The 22449-nt window shown below is 33.4% G+C and overlaps 8 protein-coding genes across 10 annotated transcripts in view; 3 read left to right on the forward strand and 5 right to left on the reverse strand.

Annotated features, from left to right (window-relative positions):
* Nucleotides 1-2157, reverse strand: part of LOC105227137 (putative uncharacterized protein DDB_G0277255) — a 151859-nt gene extending 149702 nt beyond the window's left edge. For both annotated transcript variants that reach the window (XM_049459226.1, XM_049459225.1), the window contains exon 1: nt 1124-2157. In XM_049459226.1, coding sequence (XP_049315183.1) covers nt 1124-1162 — 39 coding nt within the window. In that variant the 5' untranslated portion in view covers nt 1163-2157. The remainder of the gene's footprint in view (nt 1-1123) is intronic.
* Nucleotides 2158-5157: 3000 nt separating this feature from the next.
* On the forward strand, nt 5158-7575 carry LOC105227133 (solute carrier family 35 member C2). The gene is made up of 5 exons (XM_011206343.4): nt 5158-6063; nt 6123-6410; nt 6465-6717; nt 6781-6950; nt 7009-7575. The coding sequence occupies exons 1-5, from the start codon at nt 5677-5679 to the stop codon at nt 7408-7410; spliced, it is 1500 nt and encodes a 499-aa protein (XP_011204645.2). The 5' UTR covers nt 5158-5676; the 3' UTR covers nt 7411-7575.
* A 308-nt stretch (nt 7576-7883) lies between these two features.
* On the reverse strand, nt 7884-9961 carry LOC105227134 (cyclin-J). The gene is made up of 4 exons (XM_011206344.4): nt 9628-9961; nt 9386-9572; nt 8626-9093; nt 7884-8565 (listed from the first exon to the last, which is right to left on the reverse strand). The coding sequence occupies exons 1-4, from the start codon at nt 9799-9801 to the stop codon at nt 8105-8107; spliced, it is 1290 nt and encodes a 429-aa protein (XP_011204646.2). The 5' UTR covers nt 9802-9961; the 3' UTR covers nt 7884-8104.
* Nucleotides 9962-10129: 168 nt separating this feature from the next.
* Nucleotides 10130-13466, reverse strand: LOC105227132 (protein KRI1 homolog). Its single transcript, XM_049459231.1, has 6 exons — nt 13092-13466; nt 12735-13034; nt 12333-12672; nt 11415-12276; nt 11194-11357; nt 10130-11122 (listed from the first exon to the last, which is right to left on the reverse strand). The coding sequence occupies exons 1-6, from the start codon at nt 13210-13212 to the stop codon at nt 10387-10389; spliced, it is 2523 nt and encodes an 840-aa protein (XP_049315188.1). The 5' UTR covers nt 13213-13466; the 3' UTR covers nt 10130-10386.
* A 190-nt stretch (nt 13467-13656) lies between these two features.
* LOC105227130 (autophagy protein 12-like) lies at nt 13657-14322 on the forward strand. The gene is made up of 3 exons (XM_011206340.3): nt 13657-13805; nt 13858-13994; nt 14051-14322. The coding sequence occupies exons 1-3, from the start codon at nt 13757-13759 to the stop codon at nt 14171-14173; spliced, it is 309 nt and encodes a 102-aa protein (XP_011204642.1). The 5' UTR covers nt 13657-13756; the 3' UTR covers nt 14174-14322.
* On the reverse strand, nt 14317-15412 carry LOC105227131 (NADH dehydrogenase [ubiquinone] 1 beta subcomplex subunit 5, mitochondrial). The gene is made up of 4 exons (XM_011206341.4): nt 15201-15412; nt 14870-15093; nt 14622-14728; nt 14317-14565 (listed from the first exon to the last, which is right to left on the reverse strand). Exons 1-4 carry the CDS (start codon nt 15283-15285, stop codon nt 14424-14426), a joined length of 558 nt encoding a protein of 185 aa, XP_011204643.2. The 5' UTR covers nt 15286-15412; the 3' UTR covers nt 14317-14423.
* Nucleotides 15413-15476: 64 nt separating this feature from the next.
* LOC105227129 (eukaryotic translation initiation factor 3 subunit L) lies at nt 15477-17955 on the forward strand. The gene is made up of 5 exons (XM_011206339.4): nt 15477-15659; nt 15783-15970; nt 16120-16598; nt 16657-17629; nt 17688-17955. The coding sequence occupies exons 2-5, from the start codon at nt 15941-15943 to the stop codon at nt 17820-17822; spliced, it is 1617 nt and encodes a 538-aa protein (XP_011204641.2). The 5' UTR covers nt 15477-15659; nt 15783-15940; the 3' UTR covers nt 17823-17955.
* Nucleotides 17956-18446: 491 nt separating this feature from the next.
* On the reverse strand, nt 18447-22324 carry LOC105227125 (rho GTPase-activating protein 68F). 2 transcript variants are annotated; one of them, XM_029550578.2, is made up of 9 exons: nt 22188-22324; nt 21384-21519; nt 20689-20814; nt 20458-20493; nt 20322-20386; nt 20129-20259; nt 19345-20063; nt 19178-19284; nt 18447-19108 (listed from the first exon to the last, which is right to left on the reverse strand). In XM_029550578.2, the coding sequence occupies exons 2-9, from the start codon at nt 21427-21429 to the stop codon at nt 18908-18910; spliced, it is 1431 nt and encodes a 476-aa protein (XP_029406438.1). In that variant the 5' UTR covers nt 21430-21519; nt 22188-22324; the 3' UTR covers nt 18447-18907. The 2 variants fall into 2 exon arrangements, with proteins under 2 accessions (XP_029406438.1, XP_029406439.1); XM_029550579.2 differs by lacking the exon at nt 22188-22324 and adding an exon at nt 21599-22059.
* Nucleotides 22325-22449: the final 125 nt, after the last annotated feature.

The raw sequence follows: 22449 nt of genomic DNA on the forward strand, positions 1-22449 counted from the left end.
CCATTGTCTCTTCTCTGAACCACCCCGTGCTTCTGATGATGTTCAACAATGCAAGAAGTTTTATTTTTGCAACCTCTGAAAAGCCGTCCAGACACCCTTGATCAATATTTGCTATTCTTTTTCTGTAAAGAGCCTTGCATTCGCATAGAAGATGTTTTACTGTCTCATTTTCGTCTGCCACCTGACAGCTTCTGCAATAGTCATTGTATTGTTACCGACGAAGACATCACAAAAGTCTGCCAAATAATTTTGGATGTCCATAAAGTGAAGTTGTTCGAGATAGCAGGTACTCTAAAGAAATCAATTGAACGTGTACATCATATCATCCAGTTATATTTAGGTATGAGAAAGCTCTGTGACAAGTGGGTGTCGCGCGATCTCACTTTTGAACAAAAACAACGAGGAATTGATTATTCGGAACAGTGTTTAAAGATCTTCAAGCGTAATAAATCGGATTTTTAGCGTCGATATGTAGCAATGGATGAAACACGATTTTACCCCGAAGTCCAACTGGCAGTCATCCGAGTGGACTGCACATGACGAACCCGCTCCAAAGCGTAGAAAAGCACAACAGTCACCTGACAAGGTTATAGCGTCAGTATTTTGGGATGCGCTTGGAATCGCTTTTATTGACTATCTTCAAAAAGGAAGTATCATCTACAGCGACTATAATATAGAGTTATTGGACCATTTAAAGGACGAAATCGTCGAAAACGACCGTAAAAACAATGGCAAAAGTTTCTGAATTGAGCTTCAAATTGCTTCCGGAGCCATCGTATTCTCCAGATCCGGCTCCCAGCGCCTATTTCCTGTACTCAGATCTAAAAAGAATGCTCGTTGTTGAATAAAAATGCGAATTTCGCCAAGAAAAAGTGTTCTATAATGGTAGGCCGAGAACTTTTCGATTGACCTGTTAGTATGCGTTCATTTAAAACAAAAACAAATAAAAAAATATTTCAAACCCTACTTGCCTCATAACATAGTGAAAAACTTAAGGGTATAACGAATGGGTAAACTCGAAATACATGTCTTTTAGTCACGATTGATCGCCTCCATACAGTGAGATTTTTTATACAAATATTTAAATTACATAATAATAATTATTATTTTCAACTTCGATTACCTGTTCCATATTTGATGTGGCTGACATGTTCGCGTTCATACTTTGTTAAAGCCTTTATTGCGAAAAATTCACTTTTGAATTGCCGAAATTGCAACAGTGAGGGGCAACATAACCGTTTTACCGTTTTCTCGTTCGATTACTTAATTATTATAAGGTAATATATTATTTTTCGCAAGACCTTGCCTTACACATTTTACATTTCTTGTTATTATTTAAACATAATTTTTTCTCTGTTAAGTTGTGTAAGGCTTTTCGATTAAGCATTTGCTATATAGTACGCACGCATATTTTTTCTTTATGTAATATCCCACATTTCACTTTTTACTATTCGCTGCACATACATTTACAGTTGACCGGCCTTTAATTTGACTTTAACTTCCTCACCTCCGCTGCCAACACAAATGACACAGACAGAACTTTATACCGAGACAAAGGTTCACAAACACAATGGCACGCATGTACACAGTCGCCTTGTCGACGCCGCTACCCGCCAACCAGTACGCACAATTGTTGGGTGGACTTTTTCGTTTACAGTCATCAAGGTTTTTCACTGACGCCACACCGAATCAAACAACAACAGTCAAAACATATACTGCTGACTCAGCTGATTTGAGCAAAGATTTTCTCCAAAAATTTCTATTTTATTTTTTTCAAAATATTTTTAAAATGTTTCACGCACGCTTGCCAGCTGGTACATTATCACCTTCACCAAAGTTGAAACACTTTTCGCTTTCTTGTACGCTACTATTAATTTAACTGCCTAGCTAGCTCATTGCTGCATTGCGCTCGTAAACCTCAACACTTTCCTTGTAACTTATTCTAACAATATTTCGCAGAGACAACAATTACATTTCCGCATCCTTAGCCACATACTGTTAACAATGCGAATTTTCCGCTTTTTATTTGCTTCACTTAAATTATTATTTAGCAATTAATACTGTTTTTCTGAGCTTAAAGCGTTCAACTTAAATTTTATGTGAAGCGAGACAATAGGACGAATTCCGTCTTCTGTGTGTATTCTACTTAAAATGACAGTTGGCACACTCGTCTGCCAATATTTTCACTCCCGTTCGGTCGTCCAACCGATATATGTTCATACATATGTGGTGCGCTTCAGGACTGCGCCGGCGCTTAAAGGATACCATTGAAGTTGGTTGCCGTTTGCGAGGACATGTCAAACAGTTAGCTGTTAACTAAAATTATTATATTTCGATTAAAATGTTCGATAACATGAAAAACTACTTTATCAAAGTAATTTTTTGTTGCTAAAATTAGCTTACATCATATCTATAACAAACTGAAGTTAATATTTATTAAAATTAGGCCGCTATGAAAAAAACTTCTTGACAATAGCTTAAAGCTCAAATATCCACTGCTATAAGATATATGATAGATACCAGGTTGTTCAATAAGTTTTGTCGTTTGATATGAAAAACACAATTTTATAATTCAAATTCCCCTTATTATTTAGTATAATATCACCGAACATTAATACAATTGCTCTAACGATCCTCGAACCTATGGATCCCATCCCTGAAGTGAGAAACCGGAAGGTCTGCGAAATACGCTTCAACAGGCGTTAAGACCTCTTCATTCATGAAAAACGCTTGCCACGCATACATTTTTTCAGTTCTGGAAACAAATGGAAGTCGCTGGAGGCCAAATCTGGTGAATACGGTCGATGCTCCAACAATTCGAACTTTAATTCATAGAATTTTGCCATGGTCAAAATGCTCTTGTGACACGGTGCATTGTCCTGTTGAAAAAATGACTTTTTCTTCTGCAAAGCAGGTCTTTCTTCACTATTTTTTCCTTCAACTGGTCCAAAATGTTGCAATAATATTCAGAATGAATTGCTTTTAACAGTTCACAAGTAGTCCACAAACAAAATTCTTCTCGCAACTCAATAAAGTGATGCGATAACCTTCTTGGCCGAGTTCCGGACACGAACTCGTTTCGAAGCCGAACAACCAGGTTCACAGCACTCTTTAGCCTCTTGTTTTGATTCAGGATCATGGTGATAGACTCAAGTCTCAGCTTTCTAAAACCGAAAATTTCACTTAAAATAATGCTCACATTGCCTAATGAGATGTGTAGAGCCTCTACAAAATGTTTGTCAGTCAATCGACGATCTTCCAAAACCATATCCTGTATTTTGGCTATAATATCTAATAATAATGGTATTTCTAACACTTCTATCTAAGGTTTATCTATCAAAGACCTTGCAGAACTACCGTGAGTGCAGGTGAGGTCTTACGTGAATCTTGTAGATAGTAATTTGCGTATTAAACTTAAGGGTTTACATAGGTTTCCTCGGATAAAAAAACAGTATTTTTTCAACAATTGTTTTCTCATATAAAAAATTAAATATTTTATTAGAATTTTTATTGTTACAAAAAATACAATATTAACACAGAAATTTTGAAGTTTTGGAAAAAAATATTTTATCTCGAAACCTCGAAAAAAGATGCGCCCGCTTTGCAGGATAACTCTTTACAGGATCATCTAAAGTGAAAATAAATGTTTTTTAGTTAGTTAACTGAGAACTTGGACGAAGGAAAAAAACTGAAAATTGTATTTTAACAAAAAAAAATAAAATTGCAGTGAAAACTTCGCGACATTTTTTTTCAAATAGTTGTAATCGAAAAAAATCCTTTGTCCAAGTCTTTAAAAATTGTATCTCAATGACCTATGTAAAATTTCATGAAGATCGGTTGAGTATTTCTTGAGAAATCGTGCCAATCGCGCATTTATCCTAGCTAGCCTCGAACGCACAAGTTCTTAAGCCTCTATCTTCTGTAACTATTACTCGGATCAACTTGAAAATTTAGGACAATATTCTAGAGGTGTTATAGAAATTAATAAGACAATAAAAAATTTAGATATTTTTAAACACGTCACAATTACAAGTTACATTTTGAGCTTTTCGAATTTTTCATTACCGTTTAGTCTATGATTTTACCAAATCAAGACAGCTTTGTCTTCCATTGCTCCACGGCTGCAAACCTATTTGATTTAGTTCATCAGGATCATCTTCGTTTTCGAAACGGACCCATTCAAAAGAATATTCCTTGGATGTTCGAAAATCCTTTTCCTTCCCTTCCCTTCCTTCCTTTGAAAATCAATTTTATTTATTTTAGGTACAAAGATACACTGTTATGTGTAAAACATGATTTTTAATTTGTTTTAATATCTCTAATATTGGCCGATATCTGCAGTATAAAGTCATCCGGATAAAAAAAATCTTTATTATTTATCACGATTTATTTTTAGATAATTTTATGATCAAAACTAAATATTTACTAACACATTTTTATAAAATGAAAATTATGCTCAAACCGTTATAAATCGATGCCTGCTTCGATTGAGATTTTTCTAAGCTTGTCAGTTTCAACGGTTGTCCTAGTATAATTGCACAATGGGAGTAGTGTCCGATCACTGGGGAGTGTCGGGTCACTGGCACACTTACCCTATCACTTTCTCTTTAGTAAACAAACTTGCTAACAGTAGACTGACCTTACGTGGCAACAAACCAGGAATTCTCCATAAACCGTATTGTAATATCGACTAGGATTGTTCATAGAAGCGTTCTATGGTCCTTACTCTTCTTCCCTTATAACTTACTTTTGGCGACAATGGGTAAATAATTGTAATAAATCTGCTTACGTAAGGATCAATTTTCAAATATAATCAAAATGTCCGTTTTGAATGAACATTATACGATTGATCTTTATCTCTGATTGATCAATAACTTGTAAAGACCGTTATCAATTTTACCTTAGCTCAAATTAACCTACTTTAAATAGAAATATTGGGAACGTATAGTAATTCCATTTTGGTGTTGCCACGCAATTTTTATTCGGATGCCTTTGTTTTGTTTTGTGAACGAAAATTTGAATTTCAAAACTTATATACATATATAATATACATATATAATTAATCGTTAACTTTGGTAGTTTCCTATAATTTCTTTACATTTAGCTAAAAACCGTCCCGTTAATACATAAATCCAACAAATTCGGATTTTTTTGCTAAAACTAAACCAAAATTGTTGACTTTTTCCTTCAATCTTAATTTAAAGGATGTATTATTGTACAATCTCCGTAATATCATATGGCAACGATTGCATGAAGCAACAGTGGTCACAAACTGGCATTTGTCGAATTAGACAACAACAAAGGTAGTAAACAGCAGCAAATGAATGGGGACGTCAGCAAGGCGGTAATAAATCTGTTTGGCGTTGCAATATTGCCTTTTTAAAAAAAGAAAAGTATTAGTGCTATCTAATGTTCGTTATGTATTTGTAAAGCTTTGATAACGCATTTAAACAAGTATACAAAGAAGTCTATTAAACGTTGGTAATAGTTGGAGACAGTGTGAAGAAGCTCAATAACAAAGCAAACGAACATATGGGAACCGACTGCCACAACAGTGACTAATGTCAATACTTGTATTTCTCACCTAATCAAAACCGGTGGTATAATTTACCGATAAAAACTGAATACTTTTTTAAAATATTTGTCGGACCCAAAAACTTATTTTGTGCATCAGTAATGACCCAACCGCGTTATGAGCTTTTAAGCGGCAGTAGTAAACAAGATGATGTAAACCAAAGCGGACTGTCACGACGTACAACTTTTGGGTCACATTATGATGAGGATGATGACGAAAATGAGGAGATCGAGCTTAGTACTGAGCATCGCATAAGATATGAAAGTGAAGATGAGGAAGAAGATTGCTACATAAACGGACATTTAGCCGCTAAAAACATTAACCGGGATAATGTGCACAATGAATCTGGAGGTGTGGCGGGTTCACCGAATGCCGCTCTTCTGCCGGGATCTCGCCTACTGCAAATGGCAGTCGGAACAGTAATGATTATTCTTCTTTACTTAGTGCTATCTATAGGTTTAACTTTCTATCAGCAAAAGTTAATTAAGGTATGTGTTGGATTTAAATGTGTTGAGCCACCATTTAAAATATATTTACTTCATTTCAGGAACTACAATATCCCATGACCATCGTAGCTTACCATTTAGTATTGAAATTTTTACTTTCTGCTGTTGTGCGAACAATTTATAAAATATGTGTTGGAAAGACGAGAGTAAAATTAGATTTACACACGGCATGGCAAAAAATGGCACCAGCAGGTATTGCTAGTGGCATCGACATAGGCTTTTCAAATTGGGGACTAGCGCTAGTGCCCATCTCTTTGTATACAATGACTAAATCCTCAACGATTGTTTTTATACTTATATTTGCAATAATGCTTGGACTAGAAAAGAAGGTATACATAAAAAAAGGTCAAATAAGTTAATGAAATAGGAATTTCTAATTACAGAGTTGCTTCCTCATATTTATTGTCGGCCTAATTGCTATTGGACTTTTTATGTTCACCTACGAAGCCGCAGATTTTAATACACTCGGTTTTATATTTCTTCTGTTGGCCTCTTTGAGCAGCGGTATCCGATGGAGCTTTGCGCAATTTGTCATGCAGAAATCTAAGTTAGGTTTGCACAACCCAATCGATATGATATATTACATGCAACCTTGGATGATCGCCTCGGTCTTACCATTCCTAATAACATTTGAGGGTAAATATAATGTAATTGAATTAATATGCAACTGCAATTAGCTAAAGTTACTGTTTTTTATAGCTAGCAAGCTGTATAACATTGACCTATCCACATTATCTAACGACGTGATTACACGGAACGTGTTTTATATCACATTTGGTGCGGTACTCGCTTTTCTAATGGAATGTAGTGAATATTTAGTTCTTTCAAAAACTTCCGGTTTAACACTTTCAATTGCTGGAATTTTCAAGGTAATTACTTTTAAAAATACAAATGTGCAATTAGTATACACATTTTGTTATTTTTTAGGATATTTGTCAACTTGCACTTGGGGTGGAGTTGAATGGTGATCAATTAAGCTTGATAAACGTTCTTGGATTAATCGTTTGCTTAGCTGGTATTTGCATGCATTTGTTGCACAAATATTTGACTCTCACAAAAATGGAATCCCTTGAAATGGGTGAAGAGGAAAGTGACTTACGCTTCAATGAAACTACCATAAGTTCCAATACAAATAATAACAGCCATCAGACTGGTGGCAATGCCGGCGCAGGTGGGAATGTATTATCTGCCGTACTCCAAAAGAAACATTCCTCCCAAACCATTCCATTACTGGAACAAAGCGACTCTGATGATTCTAATAATGACAATGAGCAAAGCGCTTCGGATGTTATATTCGATGTATTGAAACGGAGGGATATGCAACGATAAGAACACTAAAATATATATTTTTTTTAATTAAGTAGTATTATAAAATTTTTAAACTGGCTGATAGGCTAGAAAATGTAAATGTTGTATAAATCATTCCTCGACTATCTTATGAGTAAATATTCTACTCTTCAAACTGTGAAAATAAATTTTAGAAAATAAGTGAAATTTCGGTGCATCAAATTTTATTCGGATAAAATACTATACATATATTCTTTGATAGTATGAAGTCAGATTTTAAAGTACTTAAAGCTCCCTCGATATTTTTATGGTCGTAATATCCTCATATTACGGTTAGAAAATAATGGTAATTACATAAATGAAAAAATCGTTTATTAATCTTTATTTTGTCTTACAAAATAAGAGCACACCACTTTCGGTTTGCAACCCCCAAGCACTTTGATCAATATGATAGCTCAGAAAATCGGAAAATAATTAAAGCCTAATCAAGTTGAGATAACTATTGCAGGTATATGTATTATTTTTCACTCTTGTTTAATTTATTGAAAATTACTTGGATTACAAACTATAGGTCTATACTGCAAATTGCAGTAACGCCCAAAAATATTAAACAAACAAAAACAAGAATATTCAATATATGGAGGAATATTTCGAAAATAACCGAAATTAAATTGACATCTTAGTAAGGAGTACTACTGCAGATAAATGGTATACAATATTTAAGCACTCATCCGTTTCACACTTTTTTTCTGCGTTTAGCTAAACTAGAATATTCGGCGTTTGTACACAAATTTTGTTCTTCCGCAATATTCTCGTTAAGGTTTGTAGTTGAATGACTCCTCTTACCTAGCAGTAGTGAACAATTATCAATTTCAACAACATCAATATTACTTTCATTGTCCGATGATTCAGATTTCGTATCGCATATAGATACAAAACCAGACTCTGGACTATCGCAAATAGCTCCTCCATTGCTTGATAGTTTAGCCGCAGCATAACACATTGCTTGCATTTTACTTATATGTAAATTATATAATGCAATTATAGCAGTCATACACGGTGTAATTTCTTCTACCGGACATTCGGTTATTTGTACGAGGTAGGGTGTCCAGGTAGGCCGTATAAATGAGAGATGCCGCACGGCAGCAATGCAGGATGCGGCTACTATCGAAGGACGAGCATTCACAAACTTGATACCTGCAATTTATACTTGAACTGAATAAAGTAAAATTTTGAATGAAAATTTGAGGAACATACAACTTAAAGATTCGTCTACAAGGGTAAACATTAACTTGCTTAATGCCGTAGCCATTTCTTTATAAGTCCGGTAGAATGGTGGAATTATATCAGTTGATGTATAACTCAATATTTCCATTTGCGGGTTTAGTATAGAATTATATTTAAATAAACCGCCATGCCAATTTTGTAAGTAAAGATGGTAATCATCGAGTGTGATTATGTGATTGGAAAAGTATTCCGCGAATGTAGCAACAGTGGGACGGATTAAATCAAAGTGGAATAACATTAAAACTTTCATTTCAGCTTGGCGAAATTCCTCCACAGTATAAACATCTCCAACAAGCTTATTCATATCAACAAATTTCGGTGCATTAATGTCAGCTTCCTCAATTTTCGCCGCAATAATTAAACACGTCAATGCTGTTAGATTTAGTTTTTCGCTTCGAATAGTAAAATTATCCATAAAACCATCGAGCAAGTAAAGTGCTGAAAAATAATAATTAAATCGAATATGAATTTAGTGGAGACAATTTTTTATTAATGAGTAATAAATGTATACATATGCATGTATGTGATATAACGACACTTATTAAAAAAGATTTTGTGACGTGAATAGGTTTACAAAATATTTAAAAGATTTCACGTTACTATTATTACCTAAATAATTTAAGTATACAATTAAATTAACGTTTATTTTTCTAAATTAACAAATAAAAAAAAGTTTTTATTATGCAGCAATTCTTTATTTTATATTTAAGGGTTGAAATTAATTTCTCACCTAAATGTAAAGTTGTACGAGAAAGTGAATGCAGTTCCGCAGCCACCTTTAACAACCGCAACATTGCTTCTCTGAAGGTGCATTGTTTGGATTGAAATCCTAAAACAATTCGTCGCAACTCTGTCTCACGTAATGTTTGGAATATGTCGTCAGAGTAATCACAAAGCCAGTGTGATATTTCAGTTCGCTGTAAAATACCTACGTCTTTATTTCTATATTTGCATAAATTGTGCTCACATTACCTGGTTGGTAAACAACTCAAAAGGGTTTGAATATTGTGGGAACATGGGTACATCCAATGTTGTTCCCATTTCTGGCCAGGTAACGTCAACTCCATAATTAGTAAGAGGAATAATCGGGGAATGACAAAAAAAATTAGAATATCCGCAAGAGTCTGGTGATTTATTACTTTCCATTTCCCGTCCACCAGTTTTATTTACATATATCTTCTAAATATTGCATTTCTATATGCCGTTTATATGCATATGTATATAAAAATGTGAATTCTTAAATTTGACAAGCGGTTCCATTAACGGTTATCTACAATGGCTTTTGTTCGACGCTTTTGCTATTGACAGAGTGTTGTTGTCAATTTTGCAGGGTTTCTATTTTTTGTATACGTATGCTTTGCTGGCAATAAAGACTACAAACATATATTAATTTGCTACTTTTTTAACGGATAATCCTTGAAAACTACTTAACAAATTTTATCCAGAACAGCACCCAATTAAAATAACGACTCAAACTTACTAAAATAAATTTTATTATTGCATACGTTTGGTGTACACAAGATTAAACTATAACTGAAAACTTTTCAACATTTATAGTCCATCTATTCCATATATAATTTATACAGTATATATACATTTAAATAAATATTTCAATTTTATACAGTGAAATATGTAACTTACAAAAAGGCAAATAATCTTACAATCTATTTTTACACACGAGTTAAAAAACCGACAATGTAAAAATTATTTAAAATGTTACTTTAATTTCAATTAGTTTTGGGGCTTTCCAAATTTCTGCTTTTTATGGAATTTTTTCGGGTTGATTCCATATGCCCTTAGGCGATCGTCGCTAATGCTTACCCCATCTTTAGAAACTTTGTTATTTGAATCGAATTTCTTTGAATTCGGTTTAAATTTCTTTTTCTGTATTTTGTTGGACACAAAACGAGAGCTCTGCTCCGAGTTTGCTTGACCGTTACCTCTTATTTTATTATTTTTATTTCCTTTAAACGGGTTTGGTTTATTTGGGTTACTTGATTTGGTTTTACCAAGCGCTGAGTTACTTGATGCTCCGATAATAGAGCTAGATGTATTTGTCGAAGAAGATTGGTTATGATCAGTGGCTTTAAATGGGTTTGGTTTATTGTCTTTTGGCGATTGGTTGTTTGAATTTTGATGTGCTGATGTGTTGGTTTCGGGCGCTACATTGTTAGCTTTAGATTTACGTTTTTTACGCTTCTTTTTACTATTTGTTTGTGCGTCTTCATTTACTTTCGCGCTTTTGTCAGCCTTCGGATTTGGATCATCCAACTTAAGTTTTTTGTCTGGAATTTCGTTACTGTCGTTAACGCTAGACGATCTATTGGTTTCCTCTCCTGTGTGAAGTTTACGCTTATTTTTATTCTCTGTTTTACCAATTTCGGTATTGTTTTTTGTATCGTTTTCAGTGGAATCAGCATTTGGCTGTGCATTTAGTATATCCTCCTCAGCGCCTTCATCATCCGACCTACAACCATAAATAATTAAGACAATTTTATATAACGTATATGAATAAAAATAAATTGTGTTAAATCATACCCTTCGCCATATAAGCTTTTAAATATTTTTCTTTTTAGTGCTTCATTTTTGGCTTTCAATTTATATAATCTTTGATCCTTTTTTTCCAAGTGTTCTGGTCGTATTTGGATGGTTTTCTTTAAACTTGCCCACTGATTAAGTTCTTTATTTTTAGCTAGAAGTATCTAAAGGAAGGAAATATTTAATTAAATTATATATGTGGAAAGGTGTCGGCTCATTACCTCCTCTATGGTGAGACCGAAATCATTTGGCGTTGTCTCTGTATACTTAAAACGGCATGGAATGTCGCCAATCATATCTTCACAATCCAACTTATAGTATTCATCAATATATTCTTCATAAGTTTTCTCATCGATTGGATCAAAAACTGGTTTCTCGGTCTTTATCATTTCCATAAATTGGCTTTTACGACCTTTTCGACCTTTTCTCTTTTTTGTATTTTCAATAAGTTCTTTTTGCAATTGTTCTTTGGCCGCCTCAGGATCATAATCACAATCCATATTGAAGTCTTCATCTTCACAATGAGTATCATTATAATATTCGCCATCTTCCGCATTCGGATCATAGTTGTCCCAGTCCTCCACTTTTAATTCCTCAATATCCGATGGACATTCTGGTTTTTCTTCACCCTCATCGACTTGATAATATTCGTCATTGAATATTTCTTGCATTCGTCGATCGTGTGCTTCCGGATCAAAGTCTTCCTCGAGTTCTTCATCTTTAAAGCCAAGTTCTTCATTGCCGGTTACCATTTTAATTTTTTGTATTTTATCCTCAATCTCTTTTCGCTTCATTTCTTTAATTATTTCTAGCTCTTTCATTTTTTGTTCCTTTTCAAACTTTTTGCGCTCTTTTATTTCTTGCCTTTTTTGTTTCCTCCGATCATCTGTTTGACGTACGGATTGCTCAATTGTCCTAGGATAGCGTTTTATGAACTCGGCATCGGGTTCTTCGAAACGGAAATTGTATTTTTGTTCAAATTCCGCTTGTTTTTCTAGTTCTTGTTCGTCTTCCGACAATGGTTGATTATCCCCAACGATTTCATCATAAGTGGGAATATCTGAAGACTTGGTGTTTCCATAACTATAAAGAATGACAAAATGAGTATTAATTTATATTTCTTCATGATTTATATTTACCCTTTATTCAAAATATAATCTCGTAAGAAGCGTTCACTTTGTGATAAGTTGTTACTGTTCCAGTAGTTTTTAAGGGGTTTTAAGGATTCTTTTATGGGATCTTCTATGTCGTCCTTTTGTCCAGCCAGCCATTTCAAGTAATCTGCATCTTCTTTGTCTTGCTCGTCTTTCGTTTTATTTCTTTTCTTGAAAATTCCTCCAAAGGCGTCTTCATTAGCTTCATCGTCCTCTGAATCGTTTTTGTTAACCACATTCTTTAATTCTTCTTTTAATTTGCGCTCCTCTTCGGCGAACGTTGGTGATGATATACGTTTTGGGGTATCTTCGTCAGAATCTATTTCTTTAAAACAAAAACTTAGCATTACACCAATATTTTTATAGAAATTGTTGCATTGATCTTACCATCTTCAAATATTCCGCCTTTGTCCAAAATAACTTGACGTTCATAATCCTTTAAGGTTACTGGTTTATGTTTTTTATCTTTTGTCACATTTTTTTCATCTTCAGCGTCATCGTTATCTTCATTTATGGATTGGAAAAATTGTGTGCTTTTATCATATATCGTTGGATCCTTATTTTTTAATGACGACAAGGTTTTAAGGAATTCTTTATCAAATTTTATATCGACCACTTCATCTTCTTCCGACGAAGACTCACTATCACTTGATGACTCGGAATTAACATCATATCCACGATCCTTAACTATTAACCGAGTAAACTCAGTAAATACTTTTTTGACTTTAAAAACAAGTTACTTACATTTTTTTAATAACTCCTTTTTACGGAAACTATTATATGATTTTGCATACTCCTTATTGGTGCTGATTTGGAGATCCTCTCCATCACTTTCATCTGATCCTTCAAACAAATTTCTATTCATTTTGGCTTACAAATATATTTTATTTTAGGAATCGTGTCACATCGAAGGAAAGCAAAACATTCAAAACAATTTTTTTTTCACACGTGCATCATCAAATGTCAAACCAGAGAACGTATATCATCATCAGAGAACGTTTATTATTTATTATAAACGTTCTCTGCATAAAATATACGTTCTCTGGTCAAACACTACAAACTGCCTTACCATCAATTTCACAAATTTTGTTGATGTTTTGTATGACTTTTGGCAGAGAACGTACAAATATACGCAAATACTAAGATAAAATAAATCCAACTAATTCTTTTATAATAACATCAACTTTTTGTATAAAGCATACGTTAGTTGTTTTATGATTTATAAACATTTCTTCTTCAAAGGTTTATGTAAACTCACGTTTACTTTTTCCCAAGTGGCAACGACGTCACTTTTATCGATATACATTGTCGGACAAACAGCTGTTGTATAGTAATTTGTTTTTGATAAAACAGATTATTGAAATATACACTTTGTAAGAAAGGAACACCTTTTAATAAATAATACAGCCATGGCGGATACAGAGGATAATTCCATAACTGAGAAAGACAATTCAAAGAGTACGTATGAAATCATGTTAAGAGTACTTTTAAATATTGGATTTTTTTTTAGTCTGTATACTACTCAATGCTACAGGCAATGTTCCGATAATCAAGAAACGAAAATGGACAGTAGATCCTAACAAAACTGTAAGTTGGATACAGAAGTTTATACACCAATATCTAAAACTAGATGCAAATGAACAGATCGTAAGTTTTCCATATCATAGAAAAAAAACCTCTTGTTAACGTTTGATGTTTTTCAGTTTCTTTATGTTAATCAGACCTTCGCTCCTGCACCGGATCAAATTATAAAAAACCTCTATGAATGTCATGGAACTAATGGGAAACTTGTTCTTTATTATTGCAAAAACCAAGCTTGGGGTTGAATAATCAATACAATATAGAGGGACTATCTTAGTAGTATTAAGATGTTTGTATATGTATTATGTACATGTAATCGCTATGATTGTAGGTACTTATAGGAACTTATTTAATATGTTTAAGTAATTTTTATATTAATAAAAAATCGTTTAAGAGCAATATAATGCATTTATTTTAACTATTAATTGGAGCATTACAATCTCCAATTTTTAACTTTAATCATCGTTTTTTACAAATAAAACCGATTTAAAACATTTATTTAGTGCCTCTTATTGATTCCAATTGATCGGCAGCCTCTTTAGAAATTCTATGATATTTGGCAATGGCAGGTCTGTAGTAATAGGCTTTGTAATCGTTACGTTCCGCCATTTTTTCATTCACCTCTTTCTCAAGTTGTCTAGAAAGTTAATGAATATAATATTTATATGAAAATTATATTAATATTTCTCTTACCTTATCATGGCTTTCTCATTTTCCTCAAAAATATGGTGCAAGGCTTTTTCGTATTCTTGTTGCGGAGAAGGATAGATGTACCGAGCAATAAAGCGAGAAATCGGGTGCTGAAATATTATTTGATTTTAGTTTCATATCATTAGAGTTACATTCACTTCAGTCGAAATGCCATTATTATTATGGTTTTTGCATCTTTCACTGCTTTATATTTGAAATAAATCAAATTTTTATTTCTTAGAAAAACTAACCTTATGGTATTCCCAATGTTTGGGCTCGTAACCTTCTGGAATTTCGGTCAACTGAGCTGGTCCAATGAAAATGTTAGTATACAAAACAATTCCTGTAATAGGAATAAGACCGATCATGACGTAGAAGTGCAACAAATCTTTGAACTTATTCCACTGGAATCGAGAAGGCTGTATTGTAAACTGATGGTGGTCATGTCCGGATTTTCGTATCTGCTGTTGTACGGCTAAAATATTTATAATTTTATAAGTAAATAATTTGTTTAAATAGAATATACGAGTTGCGTAATGTATTTGGCAAAAAGCGCCGCAACTTCACAGTATAATTACTCACCATTTCGGCAAACTGGTGAGTTTAAAATGTTCCGATATTGGGATAAAGCCGTCAATGGACGTGAAATGCTGCTCCAAGACACCATTCTTTAAGATGCAAAATCCAAGAAGTTTTGCAGGAAAAACAATGTGAATAATAAAAATACTCCACTATCCGTTTAGAGCAGGTGCGAGAAACGTCAATGTCAAATTTGACACCGAAGAACGAACGAAATAAGAAAGAGATTTACAATCAAAACAAAAATTAGACGTTCTCTGATAGAACTCTATTCAGTATTCTATCATTCTTAATATTAAACAAGCGATATTTAATTTATTGCTTTATTTTTGTGCATAAAAAATTTTTGTTCTTAAAAAATAAACTTAATGGATATAAATGAACAAATGTTATATTTTGTGTAATAGTGTTGATTAGAGGATAGAGACACTTTGCAATGGATCGTATGCTTTTAAAAAATTTGTTATTTTTGCTTTATTTCTTAGTTATTTACATATCCTTGTATTTACATTTATTTTTTTCATGTCCACGATTTTGAAATAATAAATGAATATTGGCAATCTCGGCTATTTCATTCATTGACAGTTTCTTCAGTCGGTATAGCAGTTCTAAAAACGAACAGGTCGATTGGCTTACAATTAAATACTCTTTTTCGTGGCATAGACTTTTGCGGGCGTGCTTATATTCTCAGTCACGGTTTAAATCTGTTAATATTGTTGGTGAAAATACTATAAATTAGCATCATGTATAGCGGAGAGGATTATGGAAGTGCTGTGAGTAAATTTGTATACCTAAAAGTATCAATAATTGATGAGCAACACCGAGTTGTAAATTTTATAACATAACCATACTTTCTGGTTGTGACAACAATCCATCGAGTATTCATTTTAGGTGATCAATTTACTTCCCTTTATCATTTTAGGACTACTATGACGATTATGGACACACCGGCGATCCGCAATTGGATATGGAATATGAACGTAATTACTACGCAACTCGAATGCCCGACAATGTAAAGTTTTTCCTTCAAAACTTCTGCCAGGCCATTAAAGAGGGTGTACTATTCGATATACAAAATATGTACGAGAATACGTTTCCACAAATTAGTGACCATCATTTCGATAAAAGCGCTTGGCCTGATGAGCAAGAAGTAGCGGCGATTGTAGATAACGATAAAGTTTTCTTAATTTTATACAAGGAATTGTACTACCGTCATATTCACGCCCGTATACCTGGTGGTCCTAAATTAGATCAACGCATAAATTCCTTTTTTAATTATTGCGATTTCTTCAATCTAATAATTTCATCACAAAATCCAGTATCATTGGAATTACCTGATATCTGGCTGTGGGAACTAGTTGATGAATTTGTTTACCAATTCCAAAACTTTGCGCAATACAGGTAATTTAACATTAATGTTCTTCAGTTTCGTTTAATATTACAACATGCTATTTTATAGAGCGCGTCTTACTGACAAGACCCAGGAAGAGATTCAACAACTTTGTGTTAATCATAGTAATGTTTGGAGTATACTCTGCATATTAAACGTTCTACATTCTCTGGTGGATATTTCAAACATTAAGAAACAACTGGAAGCAATTTCCCAAGGAAATGATCCTCAAACTGTTGCTGGAGAGTTTGGCGAATTATCGTTTTATAAAATGTTGGGTTACTTCTCATTGGTAGGCCTCTTGCGTGTACATTCACTGTTGGGCGATTATTATCAAGCCATTAAAGTACTGGAACCAATAGAAATCCACAAGAAGTCGCAGTATTCTCATATACCTGCCTGCCAAATTTCAACTTCATACTATGTTGGATTCGCATACATGATGATGCGCCGTTATGCTGATGCTATTCGCACATTCTCTGAAATCCTCTTGTACATCCAACGCACCAAGCAGTTGTACAGCACGCGCTCATACCAAAACGATCAAATTAATAAGCAAGCTGAACAAATGTACCACTTGCTGGCAATCTGCCTTGTCTTACATCCGCAATGCATTGATGAATCAATTCAACAAGTTCTTCGTGAAAAGAATTATCATGATGCTATGTTCAAGATGCAGTGTGGCGATTTGGAAGTATTCAAATCGTTCTTCATCTTCGCTTGTCCACGATTCGTTACCCCATGCCCGCCCGCCGCCGATGCTCCGATGGAGGATTACGTTAAAGATCCAATGGAACATCAACTGATGGTGTTTATGGATGAAGTACGTCAGCAAAAGGACTTGCCTACAACACGTTCTTATCTCAAACTGTACACAACATTACCATTAGCCAAATTGGCCTCTTTTATCGATCCAAACGCCAGTGAAGATGATGTCTCAAAACTTCTTATTCGTTTGCTTTGTTTTAAGCACAAAATGCGTAACTTGGTCTGGACCAAGGGCTCTAGTGGTTTGGAAGGCTCTTTCAAATCTGGTTCAGAGGTAAATTTAAATTTTATTATATTTCTTTACTTGTTTCTAAATTTTTTTTCTTTTGTAGTTGGACTTCTATATTGATGATGACATGATCCATATAGCCGACACGAAGATTTCACATCGTTATGGCGACTTCTTTGTTCGAAAAATAATGAAGTTCAATGATCTTAACCGTAAATTGAAGAACATCCACATTTAAATTGTGCACCAGCAAATTATTTGTAATCATTATTTTATTTATAGAAAATGCGCATAAAAACAAAACGTTTGCAAATGTAACATGATAAGGAAATAGCAAACCTCATATGAAATAAAGTTTGTAGAAGCGCCAATTATTTTTTATTTTTATTTTACAACTAAGACAAATGGTCGGGGTTTACACATGATCGGCATTTTTTCTCCTAATAATTTTAAGGAATGCTGCAGAGTTGACAGTCATTTGCCAGAAAAAAATCGGGCTCCGTTGCAGTTACCACAGTTGTGGTGCCATACTTTTAAACCAAGGTTATTGCAAATTGCCATTTCAAACATGTCTCAAACTCTCAAGAAATCCATTAGTAGGCGATGAAAATAAGAAGAAGTACTCCAAAAAAGATTTGTGAAGGCGATTTCACGAGTTAACTGTTTAAACAAAATTTGATAAGCCGCCTCGTTAGGCTGTATAAGAGACAGTATTAAAACTTTGCTCCACTTACTACATTCCAATGAAAGGACGTCGTATATGTGATTAAAATAATTATTTTATATAAAAACAAAAACAAAATTTCTGCATAAATTTCTTTGGTTATACGAATTTAAAATAGTAATTATATTTGAATAGAAATAAGTTTACAAAAAAATATGTATTTTTTTTTTTAAATTGTACACTCATCATCAATCACTAAACCAACAAAACCTTTCAAAAAACAAGTTTTACTAGAATTGAAAGTGATTTGTATTTAAGGAAAATACACTCAAATTTGACATAAAAATTGCTGCTCATCTTTCACTCTACACTTTTCTATTTTGCTACGGCATTTTACTTCAGTGTCATATACACCCTGTGTTATTTAAAAGTGCACTCGTTACTTAAAACTCTTTGTAGTGATTCAAAGTGGATTTCTTAAAATTCTCTTAAATTTTTAAGCTTAAAACTATATATGATGAAATCTTATTTCAATTAGTATATAATACAAATTTTGTGCACCGACAAACTTAAAGTCGGGTGCTATTCGTTAAACCTATATTAAAATACACAGTTCCATTAATATTTGCGCGTTGTGCACCACTCATACACTTCCTAGTTCAGCCGATGGGTGTATGACCTTGATTGACATCGATCAGATAAATGTCCTTGTGATTTTGCAATACAAAATCAATAAATGCATTTATCGGTCGGATATCCTCCAAGGTGGTATTATTCCTGTTCGACCATAAGAAGTTTGGACCGAACACAATAGCTAAATTTGACGATGTCATTTTGTTTAGATCCTCACATTCCATAACCTGTGGACATATGAAAAATATTTTGTATAAATAAAACGAAACGCGAAAGTGTTGGAATTTAAGACTTACGCGGACTAGAAATTCGACTAAGTACTTAAAAAGCTCATAGTTTTCTTCAGGTAGTTTTTCTCTAATAAGCTGCGTCACATTACGAGAGCGTTCCTCCTTTTGCCAATCTGATAAAACAACAAATTATAAAATATAATCTTCGAAACACATACAGCATATTTGTTTACCTAGGAAACTAGTGATGTCATCGTACAACTCGAATGTGAGTAGTGGTTCACTTAGATCACGCAAAAAGCTTTTTAGCAGGCCAGCAATGACGTGAACATTGACATTTGACAAGTCCACATCTTCTCCCCGATTAACTCGCTCTTTTAGTGCAATTATCTCGGAATGATTTCCTGAACGACGAAATATACCCTCTGTGTCAATCATGCCTGTGATGGACAGAGAGTCGACGCATTTTCGTACTATTGGTGGTATGGAGTTGAGACATGGACTGTTGGATACGATGAATTTAAGCGGAGCGCCAAACTGCACTGTGTTGGCCATTTGTTTTGTAGTGTTGTTGTTACCTCCACCGTATCCGTTTCCAAAGCTGCTTTTACTGCGAAATAATTGTTCGTCGAAATCACATACGCTATCGGGTACCTTTATCTTTGAAAGACCCAATGCTTGACGTAATTCATCCAAACTGGAAATATATACGAGTTTTTGGCGAAATTTGTCGCTAATGAATGGACTAAAAAATTTCCAAATGAAACGTATGAATAATGTAGGATGAACTACATATAGATTTTTGAGATTTTTTCGAAAATTGCGGTCCAATTCTTTATAAGAATTCCAAAGCAATTGCGCCGATGGTTTGCTATGTTCCCTAAGACCTTGATGAAAATATACGAGAATATAATCATTCTCTACAAATGGTTCAATTTCTTTTATAACATCACTGAAATGGAGAAATATAAATGTAAATAAAATATTTTTAGGCAACAGTAAACACGAAATACAAACCAGATAAATTTTTCCATTTGAGATTTCTCAGGAAACCGTGATGCATAAATTGCAAATATATGCCTTCCCTGCTTGTCAGTGCCAAGAAAATCGCATCTATTTTTAACGCTACCAATGGCCTCAGACTGTTCCTAAACATGTACACAACAAAATATATATTTTGTACGTTAAAATTATTATATTTTGAACTAACCTCCCTCAACTGATCGAAATCGTCTTCCAGCGGATTTACTATCTCCGCAGGTTCGATGTCTTCGTCTGAAAGTAAATCATATGTTTTATTTTAACATTTGTTCCTTATACATATATGTATGTGTTACATGGCTTACCTTCTGCTAATACGAAATCGTCAACCATAACATCCTCTAAAATAAAATTAATATTTTAGTTGCAATCACAATAATCAACTGTAGACATTTCACAAAATAATCTAATGACAATACATTATCGAAAAAAATTGTATTTCTATTTTTTTTCCTCTCATTTCATACACAATAAATAATTATATTGGTTCAAATTCAAATGTCCACAATTTTGATAGAGGTAAATGGGGTACATACTTTGCAGCGGTGTTGGCGATAGTAATTCTGTATCGTCAAACTCCAATTTGGGTTCAAAATCATGCAAGTCTGACAAACTCGGCTGAGGCTCTTCGGAATTCTCCACCACCGGATTTATTGCTGGTCCTGCGGGGGTAAAATAACGAATTATTTCCAAAAACAAATATATGTAATTATATGACATACTAATCTTACAATTAATTTTTAGCCTTTAAGCGGCAAGAAAATTGTGTTTTGATGATTAATAATGAAGAGAAAGTTGATCATTTAATGTATTTCTCAAATAGTTATTAAAAAATTATCAAGCAACATTAGTAAATGTGTACAACACATATCAAACAAGACAAGCTGTAAACTATTTGGAAATCACAACATGCAGCATATAATCATGTTTGTAATGGAATTCAAAACAAATATAAGTAAACAAGCAAAATACATTTTTAAATCGTATGAAAGCAAATCTAATGTTGACTTATACATAAGTATGTATGTATATCCACAAATTTGATACGCCACTTTAAAAGCTAATGTATACCGATAAATATACCCAAAATATGGATGAGATTGATCTATAAAATTTCTATACCCATAGTTATAATTACACATTTAACTTATAACGTTTAGTAAAACAAATTTTGAAAATAAATGTTTGATCATGCTCCTTTATTAACACTTCATTCAAGCTATATACTTACCAGGAAGCCGAGAGGTCGCATGGGCATTTCCTAGCGTGATATCCATTGCCCAAGGCTTTTGTGTCACAATTTTAATATTTATGCAGTTTTAAAGGTTGAAATAGTGATTTTGCTTCTGTGTTCCTGTTTTAGAATGCTATAAAGAAAAGAGGAAGTATTCAAAACAATAAAAAAATATAAATAAGAATGTGTATGTTAAACAAAAAACTACTAACATCATTGAAATGGAAATACGCTTTGTTAGGTTTCGATGATAAGAGTTAGATAAGATTTCAACTGTGTGAGATACTTATTATTGAAAGTATGAATATGCTTCCCGTTGCATGAAATAATCGAAGCAAATTTTTCAACTTATTTAATAATTTTATAAATCATTTCCTTTAAACCATGACGTCATACAATATAACGGGGAAATATATTGTGACATGCAGATACACTTCAATATTTGGTAGCGAATCAATCAAGCAATGAAATGTTTACGATAACCTTTGTTAAAGTTCACTATAACCGTTGTTTGGCCTTTAAACACCTAGGCACTCGGAGCCATCAATAAGCAGATTCACGGATATGCATTTATGTTTTTATAAATGTAATTTGATTATCAAAGTTGTGTTGTATACTATGTGTATTTTGTGTTGCTGTGGTTTTAATGAGTTGGGTGTGTTTGTGTTACTATGCTATTTCCACCCAAGAAAACGACGCACAATTAACACTTTACGAATTTCACAGTTTTGTTAAAAAACATTAAAATGTAATATAAGTCGAAAATTAAAGTATACTTGTTAAAGTAGTGATTAATTTTACCTTTAACTTTTCTTGTTTTCCCTTTTATTCCGTTTGACTTTACAACTTTTTCTACGCCTTTTGCTTTGTAAACTGGCGTTTAACGGGCAGCAGTGTTGTTAACACTACATTCTATGCCAAATCGGAGGGTAAAAAAAATTATTTCTTAATCAAATGTCTCATTAGAATTTTACATATTGAATTTTCTGTAAATTTTTTTCGTAATACTATTTTACAAAAATATTTTAAATAAGACTGTCTGTTTTGCTTGATTATAAAGTAC

This window comes from Bactrocera dorsalis, chromosome 5, assembly GCF_023373825.1.
Source record: "Bactrocera dorsalis isolate Fly_Bdor chromosome 5, ASM2337382v1, whole genome shotgun sequence".
In the NCBI taxonomy this organism is placed as follows: domain Eukaryota; kingdom Metazoa; phylum Arthropoda; class Insecta; order Diptera; family Tephritidae; genus Bactrocera; species Bactrocera dorsalis.